This window comes from Rosa chinensis, chromosome 6, assembly GCF_002994745.2.
Source record: "Rosa chinensis cultivar Old Blush chromosome 6, RchiOBHm-V2, whole genome shotgun sequence".
NCBI lineage: Eukaryota > Viridiplantae > Streptophyta > Magnoliopsida > Rosales > Rosaceae > Rosa > Rosa chinensis.
The window spans coordinates 40,962,456-40,983,761 of NC_037093.1; the positions used below are offsets into that span (position 1 = coordinate 40,962,456).

Sequence of the window (21,306 nt, forward strand, 5' to 3'; positions counted from 1 at the left end):
AAAAACTTTCTTCATCAAAGTTGTTCGTCTCTGTCTCTTCCATCTAACCTCCAAATTTCAGCCTTATCGGAGTTATATTGAGATCTGTACACCAATCAAGGTACAAGCTGTTCAGAACAGAATCTGCTCCGAATTTTCACCAAGTAAGTATTCAAAAGAGTAAGTTTTGAAGTTCCTATAATTCGAAATTTAAATGTTTCTTCTTTTCTCGGGGACTTGAAAACCTCCCTTCTTCTACATCCCACCTTTCTTATAACGTGGGTTCGATTCTTGAAAAGCGGAATCGTGGGGATTCACGCAATTAACGAACTAAGAGCGTTCGTAAGACTTCGGACTAAGAGCGTCCGTAAGCATCGATTTAACGAACTAAGAGCGTTCGTAAGCTACGGACTAAGAGCCTTCGTGAGCATAGATTTTGACCATTTAAACATCATTGTTTCGGTCTAATCCAAATTTCTTGGAAATCGATTTCTTGGTAGCATTACTGCTCAGAAATCTCATATTAGTTTTCGTGGAAGCATTGACTCCGAAACTAATACGTTCTTGCTTTCCTTTTTAGGATGTAAGACTTGAACGAGCTCGATTTTACTCCATTGGATTCTACGGGCACGGAATTTTCATGTGGACTCAAAATGTTGAGCTTCCCCTAATTGCCCTTGATTTATTGCCTACAATCCAGGAGTCTTGTTCTAAAAGAACCACTCAAGGCCCTCAAACTGAGATAGATAATTCCAGGGCATTTACCCTGATGAAGCGCCACATGAAGATGGCCCTCCAGTTTGAGTACATGAATGAGGATAACACTAACAACCTTTGGGTTGCGCCTCGTGAACGTTTTAGTAACATTCACAATTTTCCGGACTTAGAAGCATAATGGAATAATATCCGCTTCTCTAAACTTTGAAAGAGTTATGAAATATTGTTCGGAGGCTCTCTACATCATATTATTGATGCATGATTGTGAAAAACACAAAAGAACAAATTGATTGAGAAGACCCTAACATGACCATAGGAGTCATGACGTTGAGGGTATAGGGTTGGACACCATGGCGCCACTTTTGGCCATGGTTGCACTATTCCAATGCCATTGGTCCTAGGGACCATATGTATTGTGTTAATACATCTCAATCAAGAGAGCATCCTCTTCATGGTATTTTATGTAGTACCTGATCAATGGTAATCAAGATATCGAGCTATAAAAGACTTTAAATCTGGCGATGAGATAGAATGCCACAGATTTTTATTTAGAATAGTCTTTTAATTTCCAAGAATTATGTAATGGCAATTATGCCTTAATCAATAAAATGACTTATTGGATTATCTCTTTTCCTCTAGGCGTATTCAATTAAGTATGATGTCTAGGAAAGTAATTGAGATTAGTGGTACTTAAGAGAGCTTCGCTCCACCGACATCTCTCTCTACTTCCCTGGTCATATTTAATTGGAATTACCGAACGAATTGAGTGACTACAATTTGTCTAATGTTTGATTTTACTTTGGATTAGATTATGGTCACGAAACTTTGATGTAATCATTGGCTATTATTAATAAAGTATCGATTACTTAAAAGATATAAGAGCCAATGGTTTTCATGCGGAAACGCATTGTGAGAATGGACAAGAGTTCCTTTGCATCACCTCTAATGACTACGGACGTAAAAGAGTCTTAGAGAAACTTATGTGTCGATCTAGTGGGTTGTATGCAACCACTATTCGCATAATTGAATCCAATCATGTTATGAGAGATGATTTATGTGATTCTGACACATATAGGCTTTGGCATGACCGTCTGGGACACCTAGGTCGTGATATGATGATCCGTATATTAAAGACTTCATACGGACATCCATTCTTCAGAACGAAGAGAAGTAAAAACCAAAAATTGGTTCGAGGAGATGCACCTGCGCCTCACGGCGCCAAGACTGTGCAAGACCGGCCACTTAGGGCTGGCGCCGTCTACCCCCTACGGCAACAACATGGCATTGACGCCATGGATCATTGTTTGACTCCTCCTTCTACTTCTAAAGTCAATTGTGACTTCATGGCTAAACCAAAATCCTCATTGGTTGTCTCTAAAGCCCATCATTCGTTCTGCAAAGCCTGCTCTTTAGCAAAATTAGGATCGAGACCATCCTATGCAAAGGACACTAAAGAAAATATACCATTCTTGCAAAGAATCCACGGTGATATTTGTGGACCTATTCAACCACCATGCGGACCATTTAGATATTTTATGGTGTTGGTTGATGTATCGACACGCTGGTCACATGTCATGCTATTGTCCACAAGGAACGCTGCATTTGCTAAACTCCTAGCACAAATAATTAAGTTAAGGGCTCACCACCCTGATCATCCTATTAAGTCTATAAGGTTAGACAATGCTAGGGAGTTTACATCAAAGACTTTTGATGATTATTGCATGTCCATTGGGATAGAAGTTGAACATCCAGTTCCTCATGTTCACACCCAAAATGGTCTCGCAGAAGCCGCCATTAAACGACTACAAATGGTCGCTAGGGCATTGGTAATGCGCACCAATCTCCCTATTTCTGCTTGGGGCTATGCAATATTGCATGCAGCTGTGCTTCTTCGTCTGAGGCCCATTGCCACTCAACCCTTTTCTGCGGCCCAGATGGTGACTGGGTATGAGCCTAATGTCTCACACTTACGCATATTTGGGTGTGCAGTTTATGTGCCTATTGCGCCGCCACAGCGCACCAAAATGGGTCCTCAACGACGATTAGGCATTTATGTTGGATATGATTCTCCAACCATTGTCCGCTATTTAGAACCCTTGATAGGCGATCTCTTTACCGCAAGATTTGCGGATTGTCACTTCGATGAGACAGTCTTCCCGTCGTTAGGGGGAGATAAGAACATAAATGTTCAACAAGAAAGACAGGAATTGTCGTGGTCTGTCCCCACTCTGTCTCATCTTGATCCCCGAACCGCACAGTCCGAAATTGAAGTGCGGAGAATTCTCGATCTTCAGAACGTAGCAGAATCGATGCCTGATGCGTTTTCTCATATCGCTAAAGTGACGAGATCACACATACCTGCTGCAAATGTGCCTGCAAGGATTGATGTCCCTAAAATTAGAGGACATGACGCCACCTCAAGGGCACTTGAGCATGGCGCCAACGTCCACAGTGGTAGTGACGTTGTGGCTAGGCCCACGGCTCCTGCCAGGAAGCGCGGGAGGCCAATAGGTTCGATGGATTCTCGCCCAAGAAAGAAAGCGAGTTTGGCACAAAATAATCCATTAATCATCGATGTAAATAATCCATCTCATGAGAACATTCCGGATTATGGTTATGTCCAAGAGACATCATTGGGGGACGCTCCAATGTCAAAACCAACTCCAGAGAATAGAGAGATCTCCATAAATTACACTAGTGTACATGAGATGATGGATAGAAATTCTATGGCGATTGATGATGCATTTGCATATCATATTGCAAAAGGAATCATAGAATATGATGATATCAAACCTCGCTCTGTCGAAGAATGTCAACGAAGAGCGGATTGGCCTAAATGGAAAGATGCGATCCAGGCTGAATTGGATTCACTAGCAAAGAGACAGGTATTTGGGCCTATAACGCAGACACCCCCAGATGTAAAACCTGTTGGCCATAAATGGGTCTTTGTTAGAAAGCGTAATGAGAAAAATGAGGTGGTTAGATATAAAGCCCGCCTCGTGGCGCAAGGTTTCTCACAACGCTCTGGAATCGACTACGAAGAGACATATTCTCCCGTAATGGACGTGATAACGTTCCGCTACCTTGTCAGTTTGGTAGTTTCCGAAAAACTTGACATGCAGCTTATGGATGTGGTTACAGCATATCTCTATAGGGATCTAGATTCAGAGATATATATGAAGGTTCCAGATGGACTTCAATTACCCAAATCAAGTGGCTCTAAACCACGGAACGCGTTTTCAATAAGATTAAAACGCTCACTATATGGATTAAAACAATCCGGAAGGATGTGGTATAACCGTCTAAGTGACTACTTGATTGGAAAGGGATATATTAATAATGAAATATGCCCATGCGTGTTCGTTAAAAGAACAAGTTCCGGATTTGCAATCGTAGCAGTTTATGTCGATGACATGAACCTAATTGGAACTCTAGTTGAGTTGAAGGAAACTGCTAAATACTTGAAATCCGAATTTGAGATGAAAGATCTTGGGAAAACACGGTTTTGTCTCGGTTTAGAACTCGAGCACCGTAGTGATGGGATTTTGATCCATCAGTCTGCATATACTCAGAAAATTCTAAGGCGCTTTAATGAAGATAAAGCGAAGCCTGCGAGTACTCCCATGATCGGCCGTATTCTTGAGCCCGGAAAAGATCCGTTTCGTCCAAGGGATGAGGACGAAGAACCATTAGAGGCCGAAGTGCCCTATTTGAGTGCAATAGGCGCATTATTGTACTTAGCTCAATGCACAAGACCGGATATCTCATTCGCAGTAAACTTGTTAGCTCGACATAGCTCTGCGCCAACACGCCGCCATTGGATTGGTGTAAAGACCATCTTTTGATACCTAAGAGGTACGATTGATATGGGCCTATTCTATCCCTACAGAGAGAAAATGAATGACGGAAAGTTGGGATCGGACCCCAAAAGGCAAAACGCCCCCGTCCATGGAATGGCCGCCGGCCATGTTGCCGGCGCCGGCGCCGCCGCCGCTCATGGTGGCCGGTGTCCTCCTATCTCCCTCCATCAAAACGACAATGATGTCTTGATGGGTTTTGCTGATGCAGGGTACCTTTCTGACCCTCACAAAGGTCGCTCCCAAACAGGTTATGTCTTTACCATGGGAAGCACTGCGATATCTTGGAGGTCTACAAAACAGACCCTTGTTGCTACTTCCTCGAATCATGCAGAGATTATTGCTCTACATGAAGCCGTTCGTGAATGTATATGGCTAAGGTCTGTAATTAGACATATTCAAGGAAGTTGTGGTTTGAAGTCTACCACAGATGAACCTACATGCATTTATGAGGATAATGCAGCTTGTATTGAGCAAATGAAGTTAGGTTTCATCAAGGGTGACAACACCAAGCATATATCGCCTAAGTTCTTTTATAATCAGCAACAACAAGCACTTCTAAAGATTGAAGTGAATCAAATCCGATCAGAGGATAATGTAGCGGACTTATTCACTAAGTCGTTACCTAAATCCACATTCGAGAAACATGTAAGGAGCATCGGATTGAGAAAGTTATCTGAACTCCCACGATTGTAGCAATCAGGGGGAGATATCGACATCAGGGGGAGTTATGATGTCTACATGTTTGATCTCGAAGAGTGAAGGACGTGTTGTGCTCTTTTTGTCCTTCGACCAGGGTTATTTTTGTCCCACAGGGTTTTTGTTACCTGGCAAGGTTTTTAACGAGGCAACGGATGAAGCGTCACCACCAAGTTTGAGCGGCACAAGGGGGAGTGTTGAAGGAATATCGATTTAGTGTGCCTTATCAAACTAGGAGTAGCAATAGGAGAGAAGGTTCTAGATTTCTCAATCCTACACGGATTGGTATTCCTTGTAACATTAGAACTAGTACTTTGTAATCCCTATATATAGGGCTCCTATTCTCAATAATAATATACACGATTCTCTCATCAATCTCTCTCAATACCAATATACTTAAACATTCACAAATTTTAAAATGTGATAATGCTCTATCCGCAGTCTTTTTTGTTTTCTGCTGTACTGGAGACAATTCTCTCTAGACTATTTGGTTTGCTAGTTTTGTTCTGCTCACAGCCTCACATGAGTAGAGTCAGGAAACACTAGCGGCTGGATTTTCGGGGTAACACCTTTCTTTCTGTTGACCAGAGCAATAGCTGAAAGCAAGAATTAATAGCAAATACATTACTGCTTGTAGGAATGACATCGATGTTCAGTCAAGCATCAAGAAAGTTCTGCTTGAATACTGTTGGTCATAGTTGCCCTGTCGTTGATCTCCCAGTCAAGTAGTGTGATAATAAAGTTGATCGAACGACCAAACACTTCAAAATGCAGTGCTCGCACAACAGTTCAAAACCCAAGTTTATTGTAGTTCACCACTATATCCTGATCAAGTGAGATTTTTTTTTTTTCCGATTTAGGACAGCCCTGCTCAGACTAATCGGAAAAAACCACTTTCATAGAGAGGAATCGGCAAAGAAAAGTCTTTATGTGTATTTGAGGGCAGAGGAGTGTCCACATGAGTAGGTATGAAGTGTCCACATGCGGAACTTATTGGAGTAAGACACTATAAATCTCATGCCCAAAATCTATAATAAAAAAGATTCATTTGGTACAAGGGTTGCAGCACACCATTCTACAATCTGGGAGCAATATGAGGAGCGTCCCATTCTGCCACAATGTGGTCACGCCTTATCTCCTTTAGCGAGCAGCAACCACTTAATGCCATTGTTAGCTCAAGTTCATCACGGAGCATTTGAAGTACTTTCCTTACACCAGCCTCACCGGCAGCAGCTAATGAGAACACCACTGGTCTACCAATCTGAAACGGAAATATAAATAACTGAATCGATACTAGCTTGCATAAGCGAAAGATGAGGGGATCTTTGAGCAACTAACTCTTGATTATGTGTCAGAATAGAAATAGCAGCATAACTATAACTATAAAAGAGACTTCTGCAGTGCAGTTCATGTTCTTTAAAACAAGGGACAGCTAGACTAAAATTTCTAGTTAAGCTCATTCTGTGGAAATGTTATGTAATTGTACTGCTTTTACGTTGAATCTAAAAAATGAACCAAAACAGGTCAACTATCAGTTGCAATGTCTTTATATTTCTATAAGCGCTTTACTTACAAATACACCCGATGCTCCAAGAGCCAAAGCTTTAAAAACATCTGTTCCTCGCCTCACTCCACCATCCAGAAAAACAGGAATTTGACCCTCTGCAGCTTTGACGACCTGTATAGTAATGCCATTTCCATCAGTATAATGTATTACTACAAGTGTTCCCAAGTCCTAACATAGGGTTTAACAAAAAATCAAACTAAGGGAAATACTAAGCACTTATAATGACTGAAAATTCAGGAATGCAAACAATTGATAAAGGAACTCCTGCCCTTTCATATGTCAATAAAAATAAAATTACAGGACATTTGGAAGCAATAAATAAATCAATAAAAATCAAAAAGATAAATAAAGCATATATGTACCTCTTCCAAAGCCATAATAGTTGCAGGGACATAATCTAGTTGCCGAGCTCCATGATTGGATACAATTATTCCTGCAGCTCCAGCTTGTATGCATAACCTTGCTGCATTAATGTTAGCACATACATGACAAGTTTGTAACAAGGTATTAGCAATCAAGCACAGAAGTAAGTTTTGGATCGGAGGTTGAAGTTAGTAATGTTTTTACTTACTATCCTCGGCAGTTATTACACCCTTTATCAGAATTGGTAATGTAGTGATAGTCTGAAGCCATTTCACATCCTGTGTGCCCATGTGACCCATAAAATATTACAAATTGTTACTTCAGATTGCTCTTCAAATTATCAAATATTGAAGGAATCATCTTACCTTCCAGCTGAGAGAGCGGTCAAATAGTCCAGCAACATATGATGCTAATCCAGAACCATTGGTCTGCAATTTCATTAACACAATGCTGAAAAACTAAGCTAAAATGAAAAGTAACTGCAGAGATTTTTATTCGGTCTGATATCAGAAGTAAATGGGTCCAACCTCATCAATCTTTCCAATATCCAAATTTTCAAAGTTTTTCAATGTCAAACTTGGTGACATAGTAAACCTGTGAAGAACCATTAGACAGCTTTAGGACCTCATTACGCAAAATGAAGTTAAAGAAGATATATCAAACCTTAAAATGATATTTGATTGCATATTGAACATACAAGCAGTATCATGTACCAAAAGAGCCACATAGTATCAGTAGATATCACATGAAATTCTTTATCTCCACATGATATTCTTAAATTACCGCTCACCTGTTCTTGATATCAGCCTCCCTGCGCCCGAGCTTTGGAGTGTCAGCAGTGAGGGCTATTGCGTTGTAACCAGCCCTCTCAGCCCTTCTGACAAGCTGTGTAACCAGATTCCTGTCTTTCAACACCTGAACAATAAGCACAGTATAATTATTCCCAAATTCCCAGGATAATTATGCAAGCACCAGAGCTCAAGGTGTTATGTTACAGCAGGGAATTAATAAGTGAATTTCGGCAAAAAACACACATGATAAGAACAAAAGTAAAGTAGCAGAAATTGGTCAGGCATGAACTTTACTCACATAGAGTTGGAACAAGCGAATACCAGGTCCTGTTGAGGCAACTTCTTCAATGCTGGAATTAGCCATAGTGGACAGTGTCTATAACAAGTTTAAGAATCAGTATCGCATTTAGTTGGATTTAGTAAGCTAGACATTTAGAGCATTATATATACAACTTCAATGACAAGCCTCAGAACAAGGTTGTCCCCTATAGAGTATTGCACTTTAAAGACACAAAGTGAAACAAAAAGTGATAAAGAAAAAAACAACATTCAATTGTAGAATAAAAAATAAATGGAGATGAGTCAAACCATAATTGTGCCAGCTGCAGATGCTGCTCTCGCAGTTGCGCACTCTCCTGAATCATAATTACAGATTTAAATTCAGCTGGCTTTGTCTTACAAACAAAACTACACAAAAACCACTGCAAGTGCAAGTGGCCTAGTGGTTCTTGCCTAGTTGGGTGTGCTCCCCAACCTAGGTTCGAACCCTGAAGCTATCAAAGTGGTCAGTGCTGCAATGCATAGTTGGAGCATTTCTCATGCGCTGAAGGGGTTTATCTTGGGCCTAGAAAGCCTTTGGGTTCCCCTTGAAAATGTCAAAAAAAAAAAAAAAAACTACACAAAAAGAAGCTTTAGAAGAGTACTGCATCGATTCAACCACATCAAGATACTGAATATGACTTGAAGGGTTTTCTAAGTCAAAAATTTTCATGCAACTTATTTTATAAACAAGTATGTCACAGAAAAACGAGAGTTTTTTCCAAAGGGGATTATACCTTCAGGGTGAGCCATCTTCTGCATGCCTGTAGGAGCAATCATGATGGGCATTGAAACTTTGAAGCCCAAAATAGTTGTGCTCAAGTCTATTGTGCTTACATCAATAAGAATTCGAGGTCGAAACCTATTTCATTTTAGTACAAAAAAGAATATACATTATACCATTTGAGGAAAGAGCTTCCATTGAAACACTTTCTCTGACCAACTACATGTCAAATACCGAGAGTAGAACTTACAAAATCCTGGAAAAGGCAAGTAGATTCTCCTTAAGAGTCCACTGGTCCTCTGCACCGGATGCATAGTAGTCGTAAACCATCTTCGGCAAATTCTTCTTTGCAATTGCTTCATACTCAGAAACATTGGTTATGTGATCCATCTCTCCAACAGTTATGCTGTCCCCAGGAACCCTTCAATCTTATCTGTGCACCCAAAATCCCTTGAATCCTTAGATATTCTTTCAAATGTAGAGATTTACATAAGTGACGTGAGAATCCTAATCTGTATGTGCATAATGAGATGAAAGGTAATATTTTTCAACGCAAATAATATTGATCAGAGTATTATAATCCACTTCCAACTATTACAAGTGATCACTGACAAGTTCAGGAGTATACAATTTGGCAACTTTAACCAGAAACATAAAGAAAAACCAGACAGTTTCTTAGCTTTTCTACAAAGCAAGCTAAAAGTTTTCCACATGCAGCACAAGAGATCATGTTTATCTACTTTTCTTTTTTGATATTGGTATAAAGTTCTCTCTGATCCAAATGAAACATATTAATGAACTGAACAGAGTTGTCATGAGTCAGAGAAGCCTACCCTCTTGAAGTTTTGAACAAGTGAGGAACGGTGATGATGGGTCAATGAGACGCACTCGAGCACTGCCCTGCTAAAACTGAATCTGAGTACATTCACGGGTCAATGGCTATTATTGACTTTGCCATTTTGGGTTCCTTTTGAGTCTGCTCTGTTCCTGATGAGCTTATGAACAACTTGAAAATAAATAAATTAGAGACAACTTCAAAACATATTAAGCGTCACTTTGTTTTAGTACTTGCACGATGAGCTTATGAACAACTTGTACTTTATTACAAGACTGGTACAATTAGTTCGAGCACGACATGTTTTCAAGAGCTTTATTTCGAGTGAAGGATCTCGTGATGGGAAATAAATTTTGGAGAGGATCTTCTCCTAACTTCCTAATCTGCCTAACCTACCTAAGGTAGCGACACGTGGACATAATGCATCCAACGGTTCACAAGCTTTCTTTTTCTATCTTTCTTGTCTCTCTGTTCGTCTCTTCCTTCACACCTCTCTTTCTTCTGCCTCGATCTGTTCTTCTTACACTTTGGGTTTTGGTTGATTTCTTGAATATCTAAAGTAGGGAATTTGACCACGTTTATTTTTTATACGGGTCTTGCAGATAATGGCAGTCAAAAAATAGAGAACCAGCATAATCTATCAACCTGATGAATATAGAGTTCTTGCAGCAATAGAAGTGAAAACAACTCTATCTGCAGAAATCAAGTATCCAAATTGAAAGAACTCCTCCATTTATTAACAGCCCTCTCATCAAACCCAATAATTATAAGCAAATCCCTTTTTCCTTCATCTACTATTACTACGATAAGGCCTTCTGCAACTCTTTCATCAAAACCCATCAAGTCCAATGCTCTAGGAGGATTGACCACATGGTCAAAGAAAAAAACTTGAGCAATATGTTCTGTGTCATTGATGATCAGTCTGGGTTTTGAACAATAGCAATTCAATTGATAATCAGCAGTCAACCTCAATTTTGTGCCAACCAATTCCATCCCATCAATTAAATATTGGATTTTGATGTCACACACTACGTGGCATCATGTAAACCATTAGATGTTGTTTTTACACGTGTCATTACGTAGTTGAAAGTTTAAGTAGGTTAGATAGATTAGAAGGTTAGGAGAGGATCCTCTCCCAATAAATTTTGCTTATATTAGTATTGTTAAGAGTATATTTGTTTATCTAATTTGTTGCGAGTATAAGGTTGAAACTCAAAAATGGTTTCACTTCTTATTGACAATATGGAATGGATCAATCCAACTACTAAGTGATAAGAGTGGGTGGGCTAATGTATGTGAATTTTTAATTTGGGTGATAAATTTTTCACAAAGGGTGCTTTTATTCATACCTCCACATTTGGTATGTGGACCCCTCCCTAAATTTTTGTACAAATTTATTTCCTATTATGCCTTTTTAGAAAACTGTAAAAATATCTGTTTAGTTTAGTTCACCAAAACAAAAAATAAAAAGCTGTTTAGACCTCCACATTCCTTGAGCCAAAAAAAAGACATCTATATTCCAGCAGTCTTCTTTCTTTCTCCCTCTGTTTCTCTGATCTCTCGCAGCTCCTCTCTCTTTCTTTGTTTCTTTCTCTTTTATATTTGTATATTTTCTCTCACTCGCTCATGAGCAGATCACTGATTCTCTTCACGTCATTTTTAAAGTGGATATCATGTACAAGCAAGACAAAGAGCAATGCCTTAGATTGATGATTCATATTTATGTTTTGAGTTCAAATGACCTGGAATTGGGTTAACCTTGAACTGCCATATCAATTAATATATATTCTTCATTACAACAAATTGTTTACACAAAACTCCAACTCCAACTCGTGAATGCCAGCATTGATCTTTGATAAATATTTCACTCTAACACAGCTTGAAAACTTTCCCAATTCCTAACTTAAAATGCTTTCACTCCTTTATGAAAACCCAAAATCAAAGAAGATGATATCGGTGAAGATAGGGAGTGAGAGGTTTTTGTTTAGAAAAGACTATTTGGATTCAAAAGTGTTTTGGATAAATACCAGGACTTTTGTAAAATTCAATCACCCAATTCTATAGCAGTTAGTATTGACCAAGACACCACCAAATTCTTACTGGCAATTTTGAGGCAAACTAGTGAAACAACAGAGAGAAAGAGAAAGAAAAAGAATATGGGAGAAAACAAACATAGAAGGACAAAGAGTCATGGACACGTAGATGGAATATACAGGGATTGGGTTTTTTCATGTCAATTCTTTTAAGGTTTTAGAGGGTAAAATGGGAAATAAATGTTTACAAAAATTTAGAGAGGTCCAAATACTAAATGTGGAGGTATGAATAGAAGCACTCTTTCACAAATTTTAAAATGTGATAATGCTCTATTCGCAGTCTTTTTTGTTTTCTGCTGTGCTGGAGACAATTTTCTCTCTAGACCATTTGGTGTGCTAGTTTTGTTCTGCTCACAGCCTCACATGAGTAGAGTCAGGAAACACATTCAACCAAAACCAAAGCCTAGTGGCTGGATTTTCGGGGTAACACCTTTCTTTCTGTTGACCAGAGCAATAGCTGAAAGCAAGAATCAATAGCAAATGCATTACTGCTTGTAGGAATGACATTGATGTTCAGTCAAGAATAAAAAAAGTTCTGCTTGAATACTGTTGGTCATAGTTGCCCTGTCATTGATCTCCCAGTCAAATAGTGCGTTAATAAAGTTGATCGAACGACCAAACACTTTAAAATGCAGTACTCGCACAACAGTTCAAGACCCAAGTTTATTGTAGTTCACCACTATCTCCTGATCAAGTGAGATTTTTTTTCCGATTTACGACAGCCCTGTTCAGACTTCAGACTAAAGGAAACTGTCACATTGACAGTGGAAAAAACCACTTTCATCGAGAGGAATCGGCAAAGAAAAGTCTTATGTGTATTTGAGGGCAGAGGAGTGTCCACATGAGTAGGTATGAAGTGTCCACATGCGGAACTTGTTGGAGTAAGACACTATAAATCTCATGCCCAAAATCTATAATAAAAAAGATTCATTTGGTACAAGGGTTGGAGCACACCATTCTACAATCTGGGAGCAATACGAGGAGCGTCCCATTCTGCCACAATGTGGTCACGCCTTATCTCCTTTAGCGAGCAGCAACCACTTAATGCCATTGTTAGCTCAAGCTCATCACGGAGCATTTGAAGTACTTTCCTTACACCAGCCTCACCGGCAGCAGCTAATGAGAACACCACTGGTCGACCAATCTGAAATGGAAATATAAACAATTGAATCGATACTAGCTTGCATAAGCGAAGGATGAGGGGATGTTTGAGCAACTAACTCTTGATTATGTGTCAGAATAGCAATAGCAGCATAACTATAACTATAAAAGAGACTTCTGCAGTGCAGTTCATGTTCTTTAAAACAAGGGACAGCTAGACTAAAATTTCTAGTTAAGCTCATTCTGTGGAAATGCTATGTTATTGTACTGCTTTTACGTTGAATCTAAAAAATGAACCAAAACAGGTCAACTATCAGTTGCAATGTCTTTATATTTCTATAAGCGATGCTCCAAATACTTACAAATACACCCGATGCTCCAAGAGCCAAAGCTTTAAAAACATCTGTTCCTCGCCTCACTCCACCATCCAGAAAAACAGGAATTTGACCCTCTGCAGCTTTGACGACCTGTATAGTAAAGCCATTTCCATCAGTATAATGTATTACTACAAGTGTTCCTAAGTCCTAACATAGGGTTTAACAGAAAATCAAACTAAGGGAAATACTAAACACTTGTAATGACTGGAACTTCAGGAATGCAAACAATTGATAATGGAACTCCTGCCCTTTCATATGTCAATAAAAAAAATTACAGGACATTCATAAGCAATAAATAAATCAATAAAAATCAGAAAGATAAATGAAGCATATATGTACCTCTTCCAAAGCCATAATAGTTGCAGGGACATAATCTAATTGCCGAGCTCCATGATTGGATACAATTATTCCTGCAGCTCCAGCTTGTATGCATAACCTTGCTGCATTAATGTTAGCACATACATGACAAGTTTGTAACAAGGTACTAGCAATCAAGCACAGAAGTAAGTTTTGGATCGGAGGTTGAAGTTAGTAATGTTTCTACTTACCATCCTCGGCAGTAATTACACCCTTTATCAGAATTGGTAATGTAGTGATAGTCTGAAGCCATTTCACATCCTGTGTGCCCAAGTGACCCATAAAATATTACAAATTGTTGCTTCAGATTGCTACTTCAAATTATCAAATATTGAAGGAATCATCTTACCTTCCAGCTGAGAGAGCGGTCAATTAGTCCAGCAATATATGATGCTAATCCAGAATCTTTGGTCTGCAATTTCATTAACACAATGCTGAATAACTAAGCTAAAATGAAAAGTAACTCAGAGATTTTTATTTGGTCTGATATCAGAAGTAAATGGGTCCAACCTCATCAATCTTTCCAAGATCCAAATTTTCAAAGTTTTTCAATGTCAAACTTGGTGACATGGTAAACCTGTGAAGAACCATTAGACAGCTTTAGGATCTCATTACGCAAAATGAAGTTAAAGAAGATATATCAAACCTTAAAATGATATTTGATTGCATATGGAACATAGAAGCAGTATCATGTACCAAAAGAGCCACATAGTAACAGTAGATATCACATGAAATTCTTTATCTCCACATGATACTCTTATATTACCGCACACCTGTTCTTGATATCAGCCTCCCTGTGCCCAAGCCTCGGAGTGTCAGCCGTGAGGACTATTGCCTTGTAACCAGCCGTCTCAGCCCTTCTGACAAGCTGTGTAACCAGATTCCTGTCTTTCAACACCTGAACAATAAGCACAGTATTCATTGGTAAGGCTGATAATACAAGACAAAAGACAACCATGAAAGCAATCATTTAATAAAATCATTTCAAACTTGAAATGCAATCCTGGTAGGAACTCAATACAAAATGCTTCAAAAGTAGTCTCGATTCATAAGAAGCACCATTCCACTTGATTGGAAGTCCAGAAACTCAAACTTCATAGTCTACAAAATAGTTTTAGTTCATTCATTTGTGATAAGAAAAAATAGTTTTCTAAGGATCTTATGTGTATATAATTATTCCCAATTCCCAGGATAATTATGCAAGCACTAGAGCTCAAGGTGTTATGTTACAGCAGGGAATTAATAAGAGAATTTTGGCAAAAAAAAACACACATACAAGAACAAAAGTAAAGTTGCAGAAATTGGTCAGGCATGAACTTTACTCACATAGAGTTGGAACAAGCGAATACCAGGTCCTGTTGAGGCAACTTCTTCAATGCTGGAATTAGCCAGAGTGGACAGTGTCTATAACAAGTTTAAGAATCAGTATCGCATTTAGTTGGATTTTAGTAATCTAGATATTTAGAGCATTACGTATACAACTTCAATGACAAGCCTCAGAACAAGGTTGTCCCCTATAGAGTATTGCACTTTAAAGCCACAAAGTGATAAAGAAAAAAACAACATTCAATTGTAGAATTAAAAAATGGGGATGAGTCAAACCATAATTGTGCCAGCTGCAGATGCTGCTCTTGCGGTTGCACACTCTCCTGAATCAGAATTACAGATTTAAATTCAGCTAGCTTTGTCTTACAAACAAAACTACACAAATAGAAGCTTTAGAAGAGTACTGCATCGATTCAACCATATCAAGATACTGAATATGACTTGAAGGGTTTTCCAAGTCAAAAATTTTCATGCAACTTATTTTATAAACAAGCATGTCACAGAAAAACAAAGTAAAACTCTCTTTCCAAAGGGGATTATACCTTCAGGGTGAGCCATCTTCTGCATGCTTGTAGGAGCAATCATGATGGGCATTGAAACTTTGAAGCCCAAAATAGTTGTGCTCAAGTCTATTGTGCTTACATCAATAAGAATTCGAGGTCGAAACCTATTTCATTTGAGTACAAAATATACATCATATCATTTGAGGAAAGAGCTTCAATTGAAACACTCTCTCTGACCAACTGCACGTCAAATACCAAGAGTAGAACTTACAAAATCCTGGAAAATGCAAGTAGATTCTCCTTAAGAGTCCACTGGTCCTCTGCACCTGATGCATAGTAGTCGTAAACCATCTTCGGCAAATTCTTCTTTGCAATTGCTTCATACTCAGAAACATTGGTTATTTGATCCATCTCTCCAACAGTTTGTTCAACTATGCTATCCCCAGGATCCCTTCAATCTTATCCCTTGAATCCTTAGATATTCTTTCAAATGTAGAGATTTCATAAGTGACATGAGAATCCTAATCTGTATGTGCATAATGAGATGAAAGGTAATATTTTTCAACGCAAATATTATTGATCAGAGTATTATAATCCACTTCCAACTATTACAAGTGATCACTAACAAGTTCAGGAGTTTACAATTTGGCAACTTTAACCAGAAACATAAAGAAAAACCAGACAGTTTCTTAGCTTTTCTACAAAGCAAGCTAAAAGTTTTCCACAGCACAAGAGATCATGTTTATCTACTTTTCTTTTTTGATACTGGTATAAAGCTCTCTCTGATCCAAATGAAACATATTAATGAACTGAACAGAGTTCTCATGAGTCAGAGAAGCCTACCCTCTTGAAGTCTTGAACAAGTGAGGAACGGTGATGATGGGTCAATGAGACGCCCTCGAGCACTGTCCTGCTAACTGAATCTGACTACATTCAAGGCACTGCTTGAGTCTGCTCTGTTCCTGATGAAACACACACTTTCAAAGACGTGGGCCACATTCGTGGAGAAAAGTTTAGGACTGTAAATAAATAAATAAGTTCGAGACTCTATCTAAAAAATAAATAAATTAGAGACAACTGCAAAACGTATTAAGCGTCATTTTGTTTTAATACTTGCACGATGCGCTTATGAACAACTTGTACTTTATTACAAGACTGGTATAATTAGTTCGAGCACTACTTGTTTTCAAGAGCTTTATTTCAAGTGAAGGATCTCGAGATGGGAAATAAATTTTGCTTATATTATTATTGTTAAGAGAGTATATTTGTTTATCTAATTTTAGGCCTCATCATATGGCCCTTGGGCCCTAAGCCAGCCCGGCCCGACCCTTTCTCAAATAGGGTAGGGTAAGGGTCATGCAAATGAAACCCGGCCCTACCCTACGGCCCGGCCCGATTGAGCCCAAAAAGGCCAAGCCCGGCCCGGCCCGGCCCTAAAATTTATATTTTATTTTTATTATTTTTCTATATTACATATTTACATAAAAAGAAATAAGAAATATGTTATTTTAGAGAATGGGTATTAGATTGAACATTTGAACCCAATTAATTTATGTAAATCTAAATTTTATATCATACACTCCAAAGAGAATGGACACTAATTTTTTTATAAATCTATATCTATATATCATACACTCCAAAGAGCAACCTCTATCAATTCAAAGAAAATGAGAAAATCAACCGTTGGATGTGATTATTACAATAAATTATGCGTGTGGTTAAAAATTTAGTCAATTTCACCTTAGTTTCGAACCCAATCGGATTGGTCAACCATATTCACTTGTATGTTTTCTTGGTTGACCGATGGCGTGATAACCGCAAAACGTGCTAATTTTTTTACATCACATTTTTAAATATTTCATCAATGGATGTGCGTAGATATAAGATAAAAATTTCAAATTTAATTACAAATATGTTGGTCTATACCAATTTGCCTCCTAAAGTTGTATAACTTATACATTGCATTTAAATGATTGAGGTTACCCTCCATGAGCAAAATGGGGGACGAAATTGAATTTTTTTAAAAAACCGTTGGATGTTGTTTTCATATGAATATATGTTAGTGGTAGAAATTTCAGCGATTTCCGCCTTCGGTTGGACCTCGATCTACCCGGTCAACTCAATACCCTAAATAGAACATAAAACAAATATGCTCTTAACTGGTCCTTGGCAACTCACTTTTTTCGATCTTTCAGCTCCCACACTCTCATGGGTAGGGGGTCTACTTACGGATGTCAAAATTCCGCAACGTTTGTCCGCGCATGGTGCCGCTCCCCTTTGGGAAGTTTGCTTGTGCAAAGCGTTGACCGCTACGTTGGACACCTTATTCACGGCAAATCGGCCTAATTTCTTTACACAATACCTATCAATGTTGTATAAACATATGAGAATTTTCAGATTGGTCATTTTTCATTTCAAAATTTTTGGATCGCACATAATCCTTATACGCCTTGTAATGTAGTATAACTAGTTTATTAGGCTTGTTACCCTCCATGAGCAAAATGGGGGACGAAATGGAATTTTTAAAAATGAACCGCTGGATGTTGTTTTCATATGAATATATGTTAGTGGTAGAAATTTCAGCAATTTCCGCCTTCGGTTGGACCTCGATCTACCTGGTCAACTCAATACCCTAAATAGAACATAAAACAAATATGCTCTTAACTGGTCCTTGGCAATTCACTTTTTTCGATCTTTCAGCTCCCACACTCTCATGGGTAGGGGGTCTACTTACGGATGTCAAAATTCCGCAACGTTTGTCCGCGCATGGTGCCGCTCCCCTTAGGGAAGTTTGCTTGTGCAAAGCGTTGACCGCTACGTTGGACGCCTTATTCACGGCAGATCGGCCTAATTTCTTTACACAATACCTATCAATGTTGTATAAACATATGAGAATTTTCAGATTGGTCGATTTTCATTTCAAAAATTTTGGATCGCACATAATCCTTATATGCCTTGTAATGTAGTATAACTAGTTTATTAGGCTTGTTACCCTCCATGAGCATTGTCAGATTGATCAATTTCCATTTCGAAATTTTTGGCCCGCCCGAATAAGCCATAATTTTTTTTTTTCTATTTGTTAATTACTTTTCTCTTTTTTCTATAATATGCAATTTATCTCTTTCTTTGTAATTGATTTCATAAGTTTTGTTTTCTTTAATTTCTATTTTCTTTGTTACACAACAATTAATATTGGGAGATTTATATAGATAGTTAATTGAATATAACCACCTTAAGTAATATTAATAAATGTTATAAGTTACAAGTATTATATGAATATAAAATATGTTCAATAAAAAACAATGAGTCTTTTATCACCAATATATACCATTAAGCCATATTTTGAGAAGAAAAAAATAATGTTTTTTTTTTGTTAAACAAAATAAGGCCCTTTTTGGCCCATTTCGGCCCTATTTGGCCCTATTTGAGGGCCGGCCCGACCCGGCCCTTTCGGCCCTAATGAATCGGGCTTTTCGGGCAGGTAAGGGTTAGCATATTTAAGCCCCAGCCCGACCCTACCCAGCCCTAAATTTTGTTGACTTTGACTAGGCCCGGCCCGGCCCGACCGTAAGCCCTAAAATTTAGGGTAGGGCTGGCCCTAACCCGGCCCATGATGACCCCTATCTAATTTGTTGCGAGTTTAAGGTTGAAGCTCAAAATTGAGGCTTGGGACTCGAACAAGAGCCTGGAAAAAAAGTGACCAGAGGCCTAGTTTGAAGTTTGAACAGATTAAGGAGTTTCATCTATTTTCTCAACTTAGGTTGAACACTCTAGTGTTTGCCTTGGTTTGGCTTGTTTATACTCCTATAATTGACACCCACATGTAAGAATTTTTGCCCAATGATAATATGATGCAAGCATTGCAAAAAAAAATGGTGCAAGCTGTTTGGCTGCTAGGGGTCATCATGTGCTGGGCTAGGGCAATCCCTATCCTAAATTTTAGGGTTTAGGGTTGGGCCTGGCCAGGGCCTAGCCAAAGTTAACAAAATTTAGGGCCGGGTTGTGTCGAGACGGGGCTTAAATATGCTAACCCTTACCCTCCCTATAATCCCGATCTATTAGGGCCGAAAGGGCCGACCTTCCGAATAGGGCCTAAAATGGCCTTATTTTGTTTAATAAAAAAAAAACTTACATGATTTTTTTTCCTCAAAATGTGACTCAATAGTTATATAGGTAATATAAGACATTGTTTTTAGTTGATCATATTTAATATGTGTGTGTGTGTGTAGGAATTAAGTTATAGCATTTATTTTTTTTAACCAAATCAATTCTCATTCAACTCAAGCCAGAATGGCACGCATACATGTCTTCCCTTACCAACTCTATGGGTAAGTCTAGGACGTGGCATGCTAGCACCACTCATTAGACAACCAGTGGTCACTTATTTAAAAGCGAGCCTGTACACTATGAAAAAACATAGTAAATCGGCTAAGTGTAAAAAATAAAACTTAAAATTGGGCAACAAACATAGGTGCACAACAGTGCTTAGAAGCCCAAGACCCTAACTGCAAACCCTAGGCCCAACAACGAAAGATCAGATTCATCCGATCTTCACAACTTGCACACCGCTCATACGCCAACAGCTGCACACCCCCGCCGTAGACCACCACCTCGAGTTGTCATCCTGCCTCAAGAAAGGCTTTTAAAGAAACACTTCGAGTGCTTTTGTATGGAAAAAAATAAAATTCCACGTGCTTCTAGCAAAATTTCTAAAGAGATGTCATGTAACAAAAGCATTTATAGAAAACAATCTTAAACGAAGCTAATGTCTGTGGTCATGGTTAGAGTATGGGTATAAATTGGACCTCTGATTTGGTTACAGTTTCACTAGCTAAATTTCAGTACTAAAAAAAAAAAATCATAAAATGCAACCAACGGGAATACCAAATCTAGAAACACAGCAAAAATAACGACCCACAGGTAGAATTAAAGCAATACGAAGCTGCACTAACAACTATAATATCACCAAACTCAAGCATGATCCTTCACCAATCTCACATAATAAAGGGCCTTGACCAAAAGCACTAAAATAGGTTAAAATTAACCCACTTGCCCCAGCAAAAGATTTTTATTTCCACTTATCACAGTTTAAAGTAAAATGACAATTTTACCATCGTTTTAATTAATGAATTACATCATGCCACACTCTCTCTCATCCCTCCGATCCGGTTACTCTCTCTTTCCCTCTCTCTGATCGTTTCCTCTTCGCTTCTAATCATCACAATCCTTGCTTCCATGGCTTTGCCGGTCGTTGGAAAAGAGTACCTCAAAGAAATCGTCGTAGTCCATGCTTCGATGGCGTCGCCAATCGTTGACAAAGAGTATCTCAAAGAAATAGTCACAGTCCTTGCTCCAATGGCATTGCCGGTCGTTGACAAAGAGTATCTCAAAGAAATAGTCGCAGTCCTTGCTCCGATGGCATTGCCGGTCGTTGACAAAGAGTACCTCAAAGAAATTGCTGTAGTCCTTTCTCTGATGGCGACACCGGTCTTTGACAAAGAGTACCTCAAAGAAATCGATAAGGCTCGCCGTGATCTCCATGCTCTCCGTGCTCTCATTTGCAGTAGAAACTGCTCTCCCCGGAGGATGTCATCGCTTGAGTGTGATGGCGACGGGTCCTCCTCGCTGCAATCGGAACAGGTTGCTTGGACCTCTTGTTAAAGGTTGAGTAGAACCAATTGAGTATGAACCGATTGCTT

At 38.8% G+C, this 21,306-nt stretch overlaps 3 protein-coding genes across 7 annotated transcripts in view; all 3 read right to left on the reverse strand.

The window, feature by feature from the left end:
• LOC112174854 ((S)-2-hydroxy-acid oxidase GLO1) overlaps window positions 1–9,919 on the reverse strand; it is a 58,002-nt gene extending 48,083 nt beyond the window's left edge. Inside the window, exon 1 of the mRNA XM_040507628.1 lies at window positions 9,849–9,919. The gene's annotated coding sequence lies outside the window, so the exon portion shown is untranslated. The remainder of the gene's footprint in view (window positions 1–9,848) is intronic.
• On the reverse strand, window positions 6,041–9,984 carry LOC112174857 ((S)-2-hydroxy-acid oxidase GLO1). 2 transcript variants are annotated; one of them, XM_024312685.2, is made up of 12 exons: window positions 9,849–9,984; window positions 9,266–9,448; window positions 9,029–9,153; window positions 8,562–8,608; window positions 8,272–8,349; window positions 7,973–8,097; window positions 7,710–7,776; window positions 7,548–7,610; window positions 7,391–7,460; window positions 7,182–7,282; window positions 6,826–6,930; window positions 6,130–6,513 (listed from the first exon to the last, which is right to left on the reverse strand). In XM_024312685.2, exons 2-12 carry the CDS (start codon window positions 9,403–9,405, stop codon window positions 6,328–6,330), a joined length of 1,107 nt encoding a protein of 368 aa, XP_024168453.1. In that variant the 5' UTR covers window positions 9,406–9,448; window positions 9,849–9,984; the 3' UTR covers window positions 6,130–6,327. The 2 variants fall into 2 exon arrangements, with proteins under 2 accessions (XP_024168456.1, XP_024168453.1); XM_024312688.2 differs by lacking the exon at window positions 9,849–9,984 and having other exon boundaries at window positions 6,041–6,513; window positions 9,262–9,377.
• Window positions 9,985–12,399: 2,415 nt separating this feature from the next.
• LOC112174855 ((S)-2-hydroxy-acid oxidase GLO1) lies at window positions 12,400–16,610 on the reverse strand. Of its 4 annotated transcripts, none has more exons than XM_024312682.2 (12): window positions 16,451–16,610; window positions 15,879–16,090; window positions 15,647–15,771; window positions 15,381–15,427; window positions 15,105–15,182; window positions 14,552–14,676; window positions 14,289–14,355; window positions 14,128–14,190; window positions 13,970–14,039; window positions 13,761–13,861; window positions 13,407–13,511; window positions 12,400–13,087 (listed from the first exon to the last, which is right to left on the reverse strand). In XM_024312682.2, the coding sequence occupies exons 2-12, from the start codon at window positions 16,016–16,018 to the stop codon at window positions 12,902–12,904; spliced, it is 1,107 nt and encodes a 368-aa protein (XP_024168450.1). In that variant the 5' UTR covers window positions 16,019–16,090; window positions 16,451–16,610; the 3' UTR covers window positions 12,400–12,901. The 4 variants fall into 4 exon arrangements, with proteins under 4 accessions (XP_024168450.1, XP_040363559.1, XP_024168451.1 ...); XM_040507625.1 differs by having other exon boundaries at window positions 15,879–16,133; window positions 16,451–16,588; XM_024312683.2 differs by having other exon boundaries at window positions 15,879–16,070; window positions 16,451–16,573.
• Between the last annotated feature and the right edge of the window lie 4,696 nt (window positions 16,611–21,306).

Coding starts and splice junctions, on each gene's coding strand:
- LOC112174857 (XM_024312685.2), bottom strand. CDS start 9,405: ATGGATCACATAACCAATGTTTCTGAGTATGAAGCAATTGCAAAGAAG. Junction 7,777..7,972: donor GAGGCTGATATCAAGAACAG/GTGAGCGGTAAT, acceptor GGTTCTTCACAG/GTTTACTATGTCACCAAGTT. Junction 7,283..7,390: donor TGTAATAACTGCCGAGGATA/GTAAGTAAAAAC, acceptor ACATTAATGCAG/CAAGGTTATGCATACAAGCT.
- LOC112174855 (XM_024312682.2), bottom strand. CDS start 16,018: ATGGATCAAATAACCAATGTTTCTGAGTATGAAGCAATTGCAAAGAAG. Junction 13,862..13,969: donor TGTAATTACTGCCGAGGATG/GTAAGTAGAAAC, acceptor ACATTAATGCAG/CAAGGTTATGCATACAAGCT. Junction 13,512..13,760: donor CTATTATGGCTTTGGAAGAG/GTACATATATGC, acceptor TTTACTATACAG/GTCGTCAAAGCTGCAGAGGG.